Raw genomic sequence first — 18181 nt, 5'->3', positions numbered from 1 at the left:
AATCTAATTTTACTATTGAACATTGTTTTGTGATTATATAGTGAAATAAAATATATAAAATTATCGAGAGTAGGACCGCAGCAAATTGAAACAGGCGGAAAATGCGAAATGCTAAAGTTTGACTCACTGCACATAGATCCTCTATCACACGGAAAATTGATCGAATTTAATTGTAATTTAAGGTTTAACCCTATTGATGGATAAGGTAACATGAAATGGGAACAGTATAGGTGGATTGGTCATGAATGTGTCATAAAATCTGCAGAGAATACAAATTTCCAGACCTGCTACTGCTAGTGCAAACCAGACAAATCGGCCATTATACTTATATTTGAGGTACAACAAGCGACTCCTACATAATAGTGAGGGACTGAATAGCTTTACAAGATGCCTAGGTTCTTGGCTATAGACTATTTGACAGAGGTATGTCAAAAGTTTAAAATTTTTCATAAATTGTGTATTTGATCCCACCCACCCACACTCTTAGCACGAATATTATAATTATTATCTCTGTTAGCAATTTAATTTACTTTTCATAAAACAACCCTTTAACTTAGGCTGTTCAGAAGAAGAAAGCTGTCTTGAATGCCCAACTTCCAGCCACACTGCCTCTGGAGAAGATAGGTGGCTGTTTACACGGAGAAGTGCTGGAAGAAGATGCACACAGGAAACCATGGAGGAGAGGTAGCATAGATCAAGTATATCATAGAGCAACAGTCAAAGGAAAGGACAGGGAATCTTAGATGCAGTTAAAAAGTCTTGTCTCTGTTAAATTTCAAGGTTTTAATAATATGTACTTATATAATGCTGGGCATGTTAATCTAAGAGAGAATTTGAAATCAGTGAACAGTTTTCTGATTATTCTTGTTATTGCTTGCATATTTTACATTAAGAATTGTATATTTCCTTTTTTGTAAAGTTAAGTAAAAAGAAATGAAAGGTGTATTTGTTCATCAGTATGTTACACCTTTGCATGTGACTCTATTGTAAGATGCATAATTAATGACTTATTCATGTTGCAGTATCTTGTGAATCAGCTATGTCTGCTGTCACAGATCATGGTGGACTTGTCACAGATATAAACAACCTGAAAGTCAGTGAGGCAGTGAAACCAGTTAAATATTACAGGTAAACTTAACATAAGGGGCTAGTTTGCTTACCATGATTTAACTGTACAAGGCGCAGTAGCATATTCAATGTTGTTTTTATAAATAAGTAAAAAATTAAGACAAACGGCAAACGTCAGTGCAACTGTGATAACATTTTTTAAATATATAGTTCCATATCACTTGAGACTCAGAGAGGGAAAATATCTAAAAGTATTACTGGACTTGTGAAATAGCAAAGTAGCAACCCAATGTTGTGAATGTAAACACAGATCTTCAATAATGTATACCAGTGACCTGATGGGCTTTTTCATGTAAAGTGTCAGACAGCTAGATATCTGTTCAAAAGCCTGGTCCCAGATGAAGCACAGATAAAATCTGTTGTTCTCTTTTGAGGTATCACACTGATGATTGAATCAGAACTTTCACTCGAGATCCAAAAAATTCAAAAATTAATTAATAAATGGATTGTTATATGTATATAATTTAAATTATAAACTGGCTCTGTTTGTAGCCCGGTAGTGGTTGTTAAGAAGGACCTGGACTGTATTGAAATAGTGCCCAGCTCTAACCCTCAGTCTCCGTCCTGGACACAGGAGTACAAGGAGCTCAGTAAGAGGCTAGGAAACGGAGAGGAGACATTTGTGCCTGACCTGGAGTCTGGTAAGTCATGTGGAGTGCTACCTAAGACAAGCAGGAATATATCATATGGTATTTACTGTAACTGTTACAGTTAGAATCTTTCTGAATTAAAGCAGAGAGAAAGGAAAATGGAGCCCCAGGATAGGTGTGGTGATAGTTGAGCTGGTCTGTGTTAATGCTGGTTTTACTGCAAATTCAAATTTTCCTTTCTTAAGATTGTTGTCAACTGAGCACAATTTTCTTTTATTGAAAATTTTATAAGTTTTATTGGTCGTGGCATGAACAGTTTTATGTCTGACAACTTGCAAAAACCCATCAATTCCTTATCTATGTAGCTGCAGTAATATCTCAAATGATAGGGACAAGGAAAGCAGTTAGTCTTGGTCCATTATTATTGAAATCAATTTGCCCAACTAAGAAAAAATGTAATACTTGTAATACCCATTCTTGAGTAGTAGTAGTAGTGCCTGTACCTCCCTGATCTCTCTCTCTCTTCACTGCAGACAGTGAGTTCAGTTTAGAGGAGGTATTTGTAGAAGACACCATTGTAGAGACCAGGGGCCAGGCACCCAGGGTTCCAGACCTGCTGGGACGATTACAGCCACCTAAGGTCAAAGATCCCTGCACGGATGAAGACGGAGTGTTATATACAGAGGAGTCAGTGTTTAGATATTGTAGTATAATGTAACAGTATTGCAGACAATTATTTTCCAATTTAAAGCAGTAAACAATTTTTCTTGGGGATTTTCTGATGTAAAGTGGCTTCCTGATCCTGGCTTTAAGACCATCAAGCCATTTCTTCCTTACTTTTGTTTACTACCCAAAATTATGCCTTTTATTTATGCAATCCCTGTCTGATGTTTCTTTTGAAAATTACAGTGTACTCTGCATGCAGGGAATGACATTTAGGCAAAGATATTTATATCTTTGTATTTCAATAAAAGGAAGTTTATGACATTGTACAATTACTTGCTATAAATTGCTGTTTGACAAAAAAGTAAAATATTACATTTCAGGAGTGATCGTCATTATAAACCGTCTGTAGAAATGCCTCCAAAACCTAAAGTTAGAAAAGAGAAATTCAAAGCTGCAGTAGTTTTGCCAGATTTTGTAAGTACAATCTAACAGGGTGGCTAGGCGCAAGCTGTCCAAGAACATATTATAACATATATTTCATCATCTCTCATTATCCTTATTATTATTTTGGTAATGGGTAACATATAAAAAAATTTTGGAGTTACAGAATAGCTCTTAGCGTAAATGCAATCAGCATGGCATAGTTGATAACTTAGAAAATAAGTAGCGTCTTAAAGAACGAACCACCTTGGAAGTGCCTGGATTCTCCAGAGGATACCTTGGGCAGAATGGCAGCTACTTGTACTTGGGCTTACTTTGGAATTAAGATATATTGCTTAATAAACATGCAGTATGTAAGAAAGAAATAACCCCAGTTTGACACATGGCAGTTTGACAGCAGGTCCAACTTGATACGTAGTTCAATATTTGGTGAAAATCAGGGTAATTAAATAAATTAATTAAGGAAATAACCTGAAAATTTACACAATAGAAAACAATGCTCCATCTGCTCTTAAGGAATATTATGCAGTCAAACTTCTGTGTGCACTCATATTATCATTTCAGTGTCCAACTGCTGAAGAAGACTTAGGACCAGCCAGGGGCAGCAGTGTTATGAATGTGGGTGAGCCAGCCCAGGACAATAGTGTTATGCCTGAGCAAACCTGGAAGAACAGTGTTATATCTGAACTGGCCCAGGTCAACAGTGTTGTATCTGAGCCTGCCCAAGCCACCAGTGTTATATCTGAGCCAGCCCAGGACAACAGTGTTATGTCTGAGCCTGCCCAGGACAACAGTGTTATGTCTGAGCCTGCCCAGGATGACAGTGTTATATCTGAGCCAGTCCAGGACAACAGTGTTATATCTGAGCCAGCCCGGGACAACAGTGCTATATCTGACCCAGCCAAGGACAACACTGTTATGTCTGAGGCAGCCCAGAACAACAGTGTTATATCTGAGTCTGCCCAGAACAACAGTGATATATCTGAGCCTGCCCTATCCAGCAGTGTTATGTCTGAGCGAGCCAAGGACAACAGTGTTATATCTGAGTCTGCCCAGAACAACAGTGATATATCTGAGCCTGCCCTATCCAGCAGTGTTATGTCTGAGCGAGCCAAGGACAACAGTGTTATATCTGAACCGGCCCAGGACAGCAGTGTTATATCTGAGCCTGCCCAGGACAGCAGTGTTATGTCAGAGCCAGCCCAGGCCAGCAGTGTTATGTCAGAGCCTGCCCAGGACAACAGTGTTATGTCTGAGCTAGCCCAGGACAACAGTGTTATGTCAGAGCCTGCCCAGGACAACAGTGTTATGTCAGAGCCAGCCCAGGACAACAGTGTTATGACTGAGCTAGCCCAGGACAACAGTGTTATGTCTGAGCCAGCCCAGGACAACAGTGTTATATCAGAACCGGCCTGGGAAAATGAGCCATCCCAGGACAACAGTGTTATGTCTGAGCTAGCCGAGGACAACAGTGGTATATCGGAGCCTGCCCAGGACATCAGTGTTATGTCAGAGCCAGCCCAGGACAACAGTGTTATATCTGAACCAACCCAGGACAACAGTGTTATATCTGAGCCTGTCCAGGACAATAGTGTTATATCTGAGCCAACCCAGGACAACAGTGTTATATCTGAGCCTGCCCAGGACAGCAGTGTTATGTCAGAGCCAGCCCGGGACAAGAGTGTTATATCTCAGTCTGCCCGGGACAGCACTATTATGTCTGAGCCAACCCAGGACAACAGTGTTATATCTGATCATGCCCAGGACAGCAGTGTTATGTCAGAGCCAGCCCAGGACAAAATTGTTATATCTCAGTCTGCCCGGGACAGCACTGTTATGTCAGACCCAGCCCATTACGTCAGTGTTATATCTGAGCCAGCCCAGGACAGCATTTTTCCATCTGAGCTAGCCCAGGATGACAGTGTTATATCTGAGCCTGCTAAGGACAGCTGTGTTATGTTTAAGCCTGCCCATGACAACAGTGTTATGTCAGAGCCAGCCCAGGACAACAGTGTTATGTCTGAACCTGCCCAGGACAACAGTGTTATGCCTGAGCCTGCCCGGGACAGCATTGTTATATCTAAGTCAGCCCTATCCAGTAGTGCTATGTCTAAGCCAACCCAGGACAGAAGTGTTGTGTCACAGCCAGAAAACAAACTGCTTACAGGTTTCTATTCTAACCCCAACCAAGCACCTGCAATACTTGACAAAGAAAACAAATTGGCTGCAAGTTCTCATTCTTCCCCCAAACAAATACCTACAACAACAGCCACAGAAAAATTGTCTACAGGTTCCCATTCTTCCATCAACCAAATACATAAAACAACAGCCACTGCGACAGAAACCAAACTGCCTACACGCTCCCATTCTTCCCCCAAGCAAGTAGCTACAGCGACAGTCACGGGTGAGAATGCTATAAAGCCACCATTCAAGCAGAAGAAAACACCAGGAGTTCAACCAAAGACTGAATCACCTCAGTCTAGATTTGATCCACTGGAGAATTTCCTATTCCTGAGGTGTGTGTCCCCACCTCTCTGGAAGCAGTCCACCCCAGCAGGTGCTAGAACCAGGACAGTGCCAGCAGGTGACAGACTAGAGACTGGGAAAACACAGCCCCAAAAGACCAAGTCCTCTTCTGCAAGTGCGAGGGCTCTACCAGCTCCAGCAAGAGACAAAATGGAGACTGGGAAAACACAACCAGAGCTGTCTGCAGTCAGTGAGTCAGATAAAAGTAAGGAACAAGTTCATAAATAAAAGTTATCAAACACAAGCTGAAAAACTTTCATATTGTTATTTTATGGCCAACCTGGTAACAGTATGGAAGTTTTTCAGCTTCTGTTGATTGTTTTCATATATGATCCAACTACCAAGCTAACGAACATTTTGATCATTTAAGTAACAAGATGTTAGAGTTTGAGTGATATAAGTTTGTATGCTATGACCAAGGTTATCAGGGAAAGATTATATGGGAACATCATCAGCAGACTTGTAGTAGACTGAGGTAATGCTGGCTAATTGTACCAACATGTGTGTGTCTTGAACTTGTGTTCACCTAGCTAAACAAATGATTGCGATTTTGAAGGTTTGTGAACAGATTACAGATGCATTTAAAGGATTTTGAAGTCTTTTATTTTTATTTTCTAAATTTATTTCATATTTTTAATTATTTTAGATTTTCATTTTCTGGTAGTGATTAACCAAACTAGTTGGAATGTGATAAAAGTGATGTTTAGGTTCTTAATTTTTAGCAAGTTATCCTCTTCATGTCTTTAAATGAAATTATTTATTCAGATATGAATACATTTTAAATATTGAGTATGTTAACATTCAGTGCCCACTGGCGCCACTCCCAGAACCCCCAGGGCCAGGCAGAACCTCTGTGTGGAGAAGAAGACAGAAACACCCAGAACTCCCAATAAAAATGGCAGCTCCAAGTCAAGGAGCACAGTCCTTGATATTAAAATGACTGGTATGATGCACATGTATTCTCTCACCACTGTACTGAATTGTATTGGATTAATTGCAATTTTGCTAATTTATTCATTTCAAAATTCAAATTTTTGAAAAAGCAACATTTACTCATTTAAATCTTTGATTATGTCATACATTGCTTACATACAAAAAATATCTCTATAGATTAATTTATACATGGTAAGGAAGGCAAAAAAAATCTTTCCTAAAATTCTGCTGGTTACACAGGCATATTATCAGCATATTACCTTTAGTAACTACAGGCATCTAGAAGTACACAGCTGCCGTATATCCATATAAGAAAAGAAGGGAATGATCAAATATTAAGCTTTAGTTAGTTTTCCTAATCACAAGTATAGATTATCATTAACATTTGGCAATGAAATTTCAATTTAGTGTTAATATGAGTAATGTTTTCTAGATCAGAAACATTCCCCTTTGATGTCATATTTCAGACACATATCAAGGTCTCCTGTCCTATATTGAGAGTAACAGCCAGTCTGCCCTGAGCTGTCTGAGTGACCATGGTGTGCTGCCAGCCACACATCCCTTCTCCTCTCTCTCTCCAGACGTCTCCAGGTTTATACTAAAACAGTATGAGAAGTCTCTCCAAGCTGGGACTAAAGGTGGGCACTGATACTGTTAGCTTGTCAGGATGGCCCCATTCAGAATAGGGGACTTACTAGCTATAGTCCAAGGGTCAAATATGGTGACAAAGCTTGCCGTCTAATCCACTAATAGACACTGAATAGATATCCTGTGGGGAAGTATTCAAGTGTTTTGGCCATATTTGACCCTTGGACTAGTTAGTCCTCTATTCTGAATGGGGACTATGAGTGCATTCTCATAGATTTAGATTGACCCATCTAGATTGACCTAACTCCCTGGGGGTTCACGCTAAATTGATGTCAGCTGAGTGTGCACGGTAGTTAATTACCCCCTTACAGCTTTTAGTAGGCAGGACAGACGCTTTAGCCGGCTAAGCTGACAGTAACCTAGTGAGACTCCCCACAGGGATAGATTGATCTAAAATCTGTGGGAATGAGGTCTATGATATGTATCATCATTCATTTATAACTGGTTTACTTCGGGGTATGGTCTCATAACAAAGCTTTGCTTAGGCTGTGTTCACTGTCCATGCTGTAGTGATATTATCATATTCCAGAGAACTCTAGGTTGTCTCAAGCTGTGTTAACTGTCCATGCTCTAGTGATATAATCATATTCCAGAGAACTCTAGGTTGTCTCAAGCTGTGTTAACTGTCCATGCTCTAGTGATATAATCATATTCCAGAGAACTCTAGGTTGTCTCAAGCTGTGTAAACTGTCCATGCTGTAGTGATATTATCATATTCCAGAGAACTCTAGGTTGTCCCAGGCTGTGTAATCTGTCCATGCTGTAGTGATATTATCATATTCCAGAGAACTCTCGGTTGTCCCAGGCTGTGTAAACTGTCCATGCTGTAGTGATATTATCATATTCCAGAGAACTCTAGGTTGTCCCAGGCTGTGTAAACTGTCCATGCTGTAGTGATATTATCATATTCCAGAGAACTCTAGGTTGTCCCAGGCTGTGTTAACTGTCCATGCTCTGGTGGGAGCAGCAGACATCTTGTTCAGCTGCTGTATACCCTCTGCCATAGCTCATCTGACTGCCATGCAGGAGAAATACCAGGCTGTACTTGGAGGTAAAGTATGTGTGTGTGTGTGTTTTTGTGTGTAAGCATGTGCGGTTGCAGGTGCATGCTCAAGCATGCTCAAGCATGCACGACTGTGAGCTTGTGCTGTGTTCTTCCATGTGTTTTATTATGCAGTATTGCCCTCAAGTGACATTTGTTTTAGGTGGAATTTATAATCTTGATATTTCATTGTTTATGAATTATATATAGTTTAATTTATTAAGAATTGATATGCTAAGTCTTGCTCTTTTTTATGTTGTTTAGATAGGAACAGTAATCTGGATTTTAGAATAGAAAAGGAAAGGGAGTGCTGAAGTCTTGATAAATAGAAATTAGATTGAAACAGTTAAATATTTATACCAGTTATTATTATTATACTTACTGTTTATATAATGCAGACATGATGTCCCTATTCAGGCTGTTTGGACAGTGTTCGTCGCCACCTGTTTGAGAGCCAGTACACACTAGACCAGAGGAGAGAGCTGCACCCAAAGTTGAACACCCTCTGCAAGTACCTCAGTGAGTGGCTACACAAGATGGCGGCTCGCGGCAAGGACCAAGAACCTAAGGTGACAGCACGGAGGAATACTTTTTTATTAAAGCCATTCCTTCTTTTCATTAAAGCCTTTCTTTTTACTTTTTCTCAAGGATGGCATGATTTATAGTATTTGGAAAATGTTTGGAAAAAGAAATAATTCTGATAAGACTAACATTAATTTTTGTCTCTTCTACTTATCTTTGTCTCTTCTAGTTATCTTTATTGTACCTACAAATATTTGGGGATATTCTGGAAACGGAAACATTTTGGTTAGGCTTTCATAAGCTTTTACTTGGTCAGTAACAAGTCATCTAAAAAATCATTTTCTCTCAAACTCTATTCTACCTTCTTTTTCCCCTCTCAGATTCTGATCATCTGTAGTCGTAGTTTGCCCAGCCTGATGATTCATATCCAGACTACAGTGTCACTTCTTGCTGGTATTCAAGCCACCACTTTACCTGAACAAGACACTCCCAGTCTCAGCTATCACACTATTACTGATAGGTACACATGGGGCACAGCTGATACTTTGTTTTAATTTTGTTTTTATTTTGTTACTTTTTAAATTTTATTCAGCAGCTAACCCCCTGTTCATTATCCAGCATAGTCCATGGCTGATACTTTGTTTTAATTTTTATTTTCATTTTGTTACTTTTTAAATTTCTCTCAGCAGCTAACCACTGTTCATTATCCTGCAGCCATAAACAGGTGCTCTGTCCGACTGCTGACTAATTTTACAGCTTAAAATGTGAGAATGATACAGTATGAAGTCTGCTGAAGACAGTGTTTTAATTTGTGTTGTTATCCATAACTTGTATGCTTTTCTACCATATTATTGTAGTTTATTTAGGTTTATCAGTTCTTGTTGATGATATACAGAGTAATTTTCATTTTGGTTAGTTTTTAATCTGTTCTATTCTTTTTTTTTTTAATTTACTCTATTCTATTTACAAAATTTGTTCCTGTTTCTTGATTTTATACATGATTATTTTAATGTTTGTGTATTATCTGAATTCACTGCACAGGAGCTGTACATTTAGTGCAGAAGTTTGCATTGCTTAAGAAAAAGAAATTGATAATCTTTTTAACTTCAAATCTCTGTGAGTTCTTCACTCCTACACTATGTTGCATATTCTCAACCTACCCTGTTCTCAGCACCATCTCTATTTTCATTTTTTCGTCCTCAGCCTGGACAAGTCCAACTGCCTGGTGGTGTCTGGTGGTCAGATCTGCGCTGACTTTCCCTGGGCGCAGTTCTCTCTGGTCGTAGAGTATGAATACCTGGAAACCTCTGCCTGGGCACAGTTATGTCAGAGACAGAATATCAGACATGTCGCCTTGAGGATTGTCAAGAAGGCATGGGAAGCAGCTAGTCTGAATGGTGATTTATTTATTTACTTATTTATTTATTTATTTATTTATTTATATGTTTATGTTTGTGTTTAGCATTGTAGCATGTGTTACATATGTCAACAAAATTTTATTTGATCATCTTTGCATTGTGGTTATTATGTTGTATTTAACATTAAAATCGATAACATACGTAATAAACAGCAGGCCATATTATGATTTAAAAATCATTGTCATCACTATTTCCATCCAAATCTGAATTTTGAATTGAAATCTCATAAAATTCCAGCTTCAACTCTCAGGACCCCCACTGCTGACAAACGTCCGCAGTTTACCTTCATTGCTTCACATGATGTCATAAACAATGCTGAACTCCTTCATTCACTGGAGTCAAGGTATCACCTAAATCTTCAAGCTTTGTCATTGTTCATACTGAATGTCCATGATGCTTTTATCTTTTATTTTTAATTAATCTTTTTATGATTACTTATCTTTTTGTAATGATTTAATTATCAGCAACTGTTACGGTGAATTTTTGATTGGCCTTATTGGATTAATAGGTAATCTCCATAGATACTCATAGCACCTTAGTTTAATTACTTTTGCACTTATTTTATTTCATCTATATTATTTTGAATATAATTTTTTACATGTGTATAAGATATGATGTCCTGCTCCTGGAGAGAGACTACAGATGTATGCAGCGTAGAGAAGCCATCAGAGAAGCTTATTACGCTGACCTGATCATAGACGAGAGGACGTGCGTGGTGTTACACAGGCTGAGTGATTTGATGGAAGATCACCAGGTGGAGCCACTGTTGAAGAAACTGATTGGACTGAGTTCGAAGTACGAGACATGCTGGATGATCCTGTATTCACTATACACGCAGGGTAAACATACCCAGTAAGTATAACACTGTATTCACTGTACACGCAGGGTAAACATACCCAGTAAGTATTGCTAATCTTTTCATTGAGTTAGTCATACCATATATACACTATATTAATAGTGTCAGACTTTGATTTCGAATGTATTACTTGTATATTGGATCAAGTATAAATTCTTTATATATATGTATCACCTTGATACAAATGAGAGCTAATTAAGTTATATAATAGAATAGTTTTATTATTAGAAGTTGGCTACTTTCTATGTATCATATATTGTCTTTGTAGATATGCATACTCTGGCAATGTCAGCAGCTGTATCTCCAAGTTACTGGGTACAGTACACCACCTGTGTAGAACACAAGACAAGTTTGATGTACAGGTAAGTCTGGTGGTTAAACCAGGTCTGTCACTGGGCACTTAACATTGAGATTTTACTTTTGTGGTGTTTTATACCAGTAGTAAAACAGAGACAACTTAATTAATACACCAGGTGGGAAAGAGCACGCGTAGAGGCAACAGGCTATTATCTTTAATTATTTATTTATACCAGGGCAAATTCCGAGCTATTTTCTGACAGTCTTCCAAGTTGTCTTTGCTGATCCATCCTCTAGTTTTGACTGTCTTCTTACAAAAGAATTTAGACACAGTTCAATGTAACTTCAACTTGAAAATCTGACCATCTTCTGGGTCTTCCAATCTGCCCCTGTACATATATATAGTTATTAAACTTTGCAGGTGTTATACTCTAGTAGTACAGTAGAGACAGCTAAGTTGATACGTCAGGTGGGGGAGGTCACACTTAAAGCCACCAAGGTGTTATCCCAACAAGACTGGCTGGGCAGGAGCTGGCTAACCCATGATATGAGTACAGTATGTATCTGCTGGATTTAATTATCCCAAACTTTTCACTTCAATTACACAAATATTAACCATGATTAATCAATACTACTTCATAGTATTCCCTCTTCATAGTATTCCCTCTTCAGTCATCAATTTCAAAAGGGGGGGGGGATGAAATTAATGTAAAATTCAAATAAATACAACTTAATACAACTAAATTATGAACAAAATATAATGATTCTTTATTTTTAGCATGAAAAATTCCTGTTGCGTTTTCCTTGCATCAACTCATTTAGGTAACTACACCTTGGTATGATTAAATTAATTTTGAAAAGTTAATTACGAGACTCTAGTTTTGACATTTAGGTTCATTAACTCATTTCTAAAATAATATATCTATTTATATTTATGTATCTATTTATTTTTGATGAATGTAATTAGTTTTGTGTGTAAACCTCCACATGAGATATGTAAAGTTTCATCCTGTGTGAGGGCAATATCAATTGATCATAATTGTAGCCATATTGACCCCTCTCTCCTCCCCAGTGCCCAGATCCTGCTGACGGTCACCTCCCTGTCCCAGCTGGTGTTGATTCCCTGGCCACAACTGGTCACTGTGTGTCCATGGCTGCCACATAAAGTACTCAAGGTATGGGTATCAGACTGATGTCTTGGGTTTTAGGAACATTTATATGTATTTTAGTTATCTTTTAAAATTAAGTAGGTGGAAGTGTTTTGGATTGAATTACTGCCTTAATGGTCACCTCTCACATGATGGCAATTCACTGAATCTATAGGAAATGGTTTCTTCTTTTTAATATTTATGAAGAGTGTAATGCAAATGACTTTTGTTTGGCAAGTTTTATACACTAGGCATAATTTGCATTCTTTTCATTCCTTACAGCAATTTTTCTGCTTGCTGCATGGCCAGGCAGGCTGCCAACATTATATCCAGACACCAGATGGCGTTGGCAATCCAAATAATATCCCTAATGATGGAACCATCTACCTTGAGGATGCAGTTTCCATGGTGCCTGAGCAAGTTGCCAAGGCAAGGGAGATGAATCTGCCTATAGGTGTCAGTGCATTGCAAGACAGACCAGACCCTTCATTTGAGAAGGATGCTGAACATATAGTCCCCTTTAGTACCAGACAGGGAGGGAACCAATACATGCAACACTATATGGGTGATCCTGAAACTAGTCATTCATTTGGCTGTAACAAACCACCTGGTTCTCTTAGTCAAGTATCCAATTTTGTGCCTGCCTTGAACATAGAAAATGAATTGAAGAGAAAAAGGAGGGAAGAAAGGGCTGAACAAAACATCTTCCTGCTGGAGAAGAGAGGCACCTCTTCTGGACAGGCAGGGTATTTTGTTAATAGAGAGGCACAGTTAGAGGCATTCTCTGTTTCTCAAACACATGACCAGGAATTAGTCCATGGCTCCAGTGTCCGCAGCTCCTCATCTATCAAACAAGATAAGTACAGTCATCCCAGTATACAGCCTTCAGGGAGTTCACTCCAAGAAATTCACCCTGCTCCGGCCAGTGCCCAGCCTTCTCACAGTGGCTCCAGGGTGAAAACCACTAGCCTTGGCCATAGCATGCCTGTACCAGGGACCTTGCTTCATACTGGCTATGATATAGAGATGAACAAGCAAGTCTTACATCACACCTCCATTGGTGCTGTGGCAGGCTCTGAAATTAAAGGCAGATTTGAGATTCCAGGTGTTGTAACCCCAGGTGTCATGACCTCGGCACCAGCAGTTCCACTAGGCAGCCATATTGAGTTCCCATTTAATCCTAGGACGGTTCCAAAGGAAACTTTGGAGAAGACTGGCACCTGCCCCCCAGGGAAACACCCCACAGGAAGCCTAGAGACTACCCCAGGGGTTAATATGGTGACCATGGGACCAACCCCGGGGAGGACCCTGGGGAGAAGACCTGCCCAAGTCCTACACCTGGGGTCCAGTGTGGGAAAGGCACAGAAACCAGAACAGGCCTATAGTCTAGGAGGGGTGTCTGAAGCACAGGGACCAGAACAAGCCTGTAGTCTAGAAAGGGTGTCTGAGACACAGAGACCAGAACAAGCCTGTAGTCTAGGAGGGATGTCTGAAGCACAGGGACCAGAACAGACCTGTAGTCTAGGAGGGGTGTCTGAAGCACAGGGACCAGGGTGGAATGGTAGTGAAAGAGGGGTACCTAAGGCACAGAGACCGGGACAGGCCTATAGTCTAGGAGGGGTGCCTGAGACACAAAGAATGGGACAGGCCTATAGTCTAGGAGGGGTGCCTGAACCACAGAGACCGGGACAGCACAGCAGTCTAGGAGGGGTGCCTGAGACACAGAGACTGGGACAGGCCTATAGGCTAGGAGGGGTGCCTGAAGCACAGAAACTGGGACAGGCCTATAGGCTAGGAGGAGTGCCTGAGACACAGAGACTGGGACAGGCCTGTAGGCGAGGAGGGGTGCCTGAGAGACAAACAACGGGACAGGCCTATAGGCTAGGAGGGGTGCCTGAGAAACAAAGACCGGGACAGGCCTATAGTCTAGGAGGGGTGCCTGAGACACAGAGACTGGGACAGGCCTATAGTCTAGGAGGGGTGCCTGAGACACAAAGAATGGGACAGGCCTATAGTCTAGGAGGGGTGCCTGAGACACAAAGCCCAGGACAGCGCAGCAGTCTAGGAGGGGTGCCTGAGACAAAGAGACTGGGACAGGCGTATAGTCTAGGAGGGGTGCCTGAGACACAGAGACTGGGACAGGCCTATAGTCTAGGAGGGGTGCCTGAAGCACCGAGGCCAGGACAGACCTGTAGTCTGGCCCAGTCTGATGTAGTTAGCAATGTGATTTGGAAGCCAGGAAGGACTGTGTGTATGTATGATTATTGATTCATTTGCCTTTTCATAACCAACCTCCTGTCAAATGTTGTAGATAGATTTTGATGAAATTTTCAGGATAGGTGGGCTAAATTAAAAGTGAGTAGATTTCTGTGGCGATCCATTAATAAATTTTAAGCTGTTTTAATAAATTCTTTGTCTGTTTGCAACATTATGCAAAATGTTTTGGAGAGTTTTTGAGGAATTTTCTGGGATAAGTAAAAAAATGACTATATTTGCATGAGTGCTGTTTTAAAGAATTTGCCCAATTTCAGGGTTTTCAAACTTAATTTTGATAATTTTTTCATATGGTTTAAACTCAATTAGAAGTTTTCAGGATTTTCAGTTTAATATACAACTTTCACCCATGTCTTTGGGTGGTGTTAGAGTAGTTAATAAATGAGTTGATAAATTAGTCAACCAGTTAATTAGTAAGCAGTTGAGTACTACATTATATGCCAGACTAAATGTGACTAATTGTTTCTAGTAACAAAGATAGGAACATTACATATTTTAGATGCCCTTTATAGTGTAGAAAGTTGCAGGATTTTTTAAGAACAGATCAAAATAAAAACTGCCAGGAGTGGAGATAGGGTTTTAGTCATATTTGTTATCAGTGATGGCTCAGAGAATTTAAGACTAATTTTAAGAGAAGTATTAGATGTAGGTTTTGCACTTTTATTAAACATTATCTTTTTTTTATCATTTATATATATATATTTGTCATTTATATATATATATTTGTCTTTACAGCTCCCACACCAGGTGCTGTACCACATCTACAGAATGAATCTCCTCCCATGGACCTGGACTCTGACACAGACTCTCCCAGATGTCCTAGAAGACTTGATGTCCTCTCTACTGGCCAGTACAGCACATGTGGTCCTAGAAGATTGGATGACCACCAGGTACCCTCTAGTAGTGCTGAGGAGTCCCAAGGTACTTGACACCCCGCCCCCCCCCCCCCCCTCACCTTCATCAGTGCTTACTTTCCTGCAATACTGCAGTATTTTGACTCAATAACCTTTTTATTACCATTCTCTTTTTGAAATAAAAATGTCATAAAATGTTCTGTCAGATATAATTAAAACTGCTTGTTGGCTTCAGAAAATACAGATTTGAAGGGAAAATATCATCATTCTTACTTTCATAATATATAAAACTGTATAGCCAACTTAGGGGTAGATAAAATCTGATGAGAGTGCAAGACACAGATTATGTACAGTAAACACCAAACCAGTGGCAGTTGGTGTGTTCTTAACCAGACAGGTGCTCTGACACACTCACTCCACACACGTGGCTGGCTGTTTCTTCTAAGAGCCATCTCAACATCCTGCGCTTGGTCATCAGACTTCGTATTCTATATGCATCTTGCTATAGGTGACCACTTCTCAGTTGTATTTATACAGAAGGACACTCATAATATGCTATTGTAAATATTGATTTTCTTTTAACAAATGCCTCCTTGTTTGTAGAGAGTGAGGAGTCCATCTGCCCCCCTCCACACCGTGTGGTGATGACCCCTCACACCCCTAAGAGGGTCAAGCTGACCTACGAGAGGAACCCTGGGGCCAAAGATGGACAGACCAGACTGACCTACTTCTGATGATCCAGTGGACACCACTAAAATGGTCTGTCTGACCATGTTGTCTGGATGACTTGCCAGTAATGGTCAGTTTGACCTGGTTGTAATGGTCAGTTTGACCTGGTTGCAATGGTCATCTTGACCTGGTTCTGCGATCAGTTTGACCTTGCTAAAATGGTCAGTGTGACCTAATAATCTTATGGTCAGTTTGACCTTTTCATGGTGGTCAGTTTGACCCATACCTTAGGTCAGTTTAACCTTGTTTTGATGGTCAGTTTAACCCTGGTGAGCCTGACCTACATGTAATAAAGTGGATGACCTAATAATCTTATGGTCAGTTTGACCTAATGGTGATGGCCACTCCATCTTCCTGATGATCAGACTGTCTAACCCACATCATACACAAGCAAGTGCAGATGAAAATGGATAGCTGTACAGTCTTCAGGATACGTCTAACTGGCGTCAGGAAAAACTGCTGTTATTCCAACTAACACGGTGACAGCCATACTGATAAATACTGATGATATGTTTGGATGGATAAGATTATGTTTATTTAAATGTACTTTCTGTGGATGAGAACATATTCTTCTTCATGTGATCTTGCCTCATGTTATATATAATGAAGAGTTGACTAGGCAACAATGACGATAGGACAGCTGGATTCCAGTTTCCATGTGTGCAAGTATGTTATTGTTGACGGTGATTTTGTTAATGAGAAACAATAAATTAAATTTTGACAGAGCAGTTGAAGTCTTTTATTGTATAATAATAATAATAATAATTATAATAATTATTTAATAGAGTATGAAATTCTTGTAAGTTAAATAGATTCACCATGTTAAAGGAAGGGAAGAGATGATAAAACAAAATTTAATTATATAAATCATGAAAATATATGCTAGAACCTACAATTTCTGTAGTATTATATAACGAGTGGATGAGCATGAAGTCATACTGATATACGATCAAGAAAACTGATGTTCAAAGCACGTGGCACTCAGCCTCGTGACGTCTGCCAGTCTACGGCGCCTAGTGACTAGGTATGACGTCAAACCAGTGCACATTTCTTTTAATGATGCTAGTACCAGTAATCTGGGTTGTAGACCGGTATGACCAGCTCACGTGAAAAGGTGCAGCTGTATAGTGCCCTGATACTAAGGGTAGTACCAGAGGCGCGACTAATGGAAATTATAGCGTTTTTTAAATCATATGTAGATTTCCTTTCCCAACTAGTAAATTACTGCTAGGCCTTACTGAAAACTGGGTTCACGCTGTATGTACGTTGCACATGTTTATATTTTGACCACCTCATCTCAAGTATCCACACCTCGTTAACAACTTCACTTTTATTATTGGGATTTCCTTATTTTCCAGCCATGCATCTCCTCCACTGGAGCGTGACAGTGAAAGAGACGCGTAACAATGGGTGTAAAAATTGGTCAGTAAGTCACTGGGCACCGGTCAAGCTCGCGTAACAGGGGGCATTTCAATATTTCCATTCCTTACAGACTCAGTTAAAACGCCAGCATTCCAGACGGTATTGTGGTTCAGGTTTATTATTACAGTTTTCAGTTGAAACTGCGTCATAGCATGTCTGCTGTTTGGTATATTTGAAAATAATGTCCACATTTCACGTCTGTGGCATTAACATAAAAATGAAGTTTGAATGTTTAAAACAGCTATGTATGTCTATGCGCCAATTTGTTACGATAGAGAATGTCGGGTTAAAAGATATTTTCGACTTAATCGATGAAATGATAACAGTAATGAGCTGGCTGCTATATACTACTTGTGGCCCCGTTTAAGATAAAGGGCTTCAATTAAAAAAGCTTACATGTATTTATCAGTAAGTCAAATGAATAACTTATGACATTAAAAAAAATAGCAACGCTTCTAGACAAAATCGGAGTGTTTAAAATGTCAATAAATTCCGTTCGTTTTATTTTTTAAGGGACGTGCCAATCCAATAATCGTGTTCGACCTCTCGCGAAGCGCAGGGAAATGTTCATTTTGTTCCTCTCCGAAAAACTGAGCAATTTTCACCTTGAGTTTCTCCATTCTCTCCCTCTCGTTGTCAAGTTGTTGTCTAATGGTTTCCCCAGTGTGGGTGAGAGGACTTGGCGGA

The 18181-nt window shown here is 39.8% G+C and overlaps 2 protein-coding genes across 2 annotated transcripts; both read left to right on the top strand.

Moving 5' to 3' along the window:
* The first annotated feature begins 62 nt into the window (after positions 1 to 62).
* On the top strand, positions 63 to 2896 carry LOC106168159 (uncharacterized). The gene is made up of 6 exons (XM_087004857.1): positions 63 to 423; positions 558 to 684; positions 1023 to 1128; positions 1621 to 1769; positions 2252 to 2405; positions 2765 to 2896. The coding sequence occupies exons 1-6, from the start codon at positions 388 to 390 to the stop codon at positions 2871 to 2873; spliced, it is 681 nt and encodes a 226-aa protein (XP_086860983.1). The 5' UTR covers positions 63 to 387; the 3' UTR covers positions 2874 to 2896.
* Positions 2897 to 3496: 600 nt separating this feature from the next.
* LOC106152946 (uncharacterized) lies at positions 3497 to 16797 on the top strand. The gene is made up of 16 exons (XM_087004805.1): positions 3497 to 5556; positions 6157 to 6294; positions 6752 to 6922; positions 7846 to 7983; positions 8392 to 8543; positions 8877 to 9016; positions 9700 to 9893; positions 10152 to 10257; positions 10524 to 10766; positions 11039 to 11132; positions 11489 to 11623; positions 11846 to 11889; positions 12140 to 12242; positions 12498 to 14466; positions 15225 to 15410; positions 15947 to 16797. Exons 1-16 carry the CDS (start codon positions 3594 to 3596, stop codon positions 16075 to 16077), a joined length of 5907 nt encoding a protein of 1968 aa, XP_086860931.1. The 5' UTR covers positions 3497 to 3593; the 3' UTR covers positions 16078 to 16797.
* The last annotated feature ends 1384 nt before the right edge of the window (positions 16798 to 18181 follow it).

Source organism: Lingula anatina, chromosome 1, assembly GCF_051362555.1.
Source record: "Lingula anatina isolate TDL-2025a chromosome 1, LinAna3.0, whole genome shotgun sequence".
Taxonomy (NCBI): Eukaryota; Metazoa; Brachiopoda; class Lingulata; order Lingulida; family Lingulidae; genus Lingula; species Lingula anatina.
This window is presented reverse-complemented; position numbering and strand designations above follow the sequence as displayed.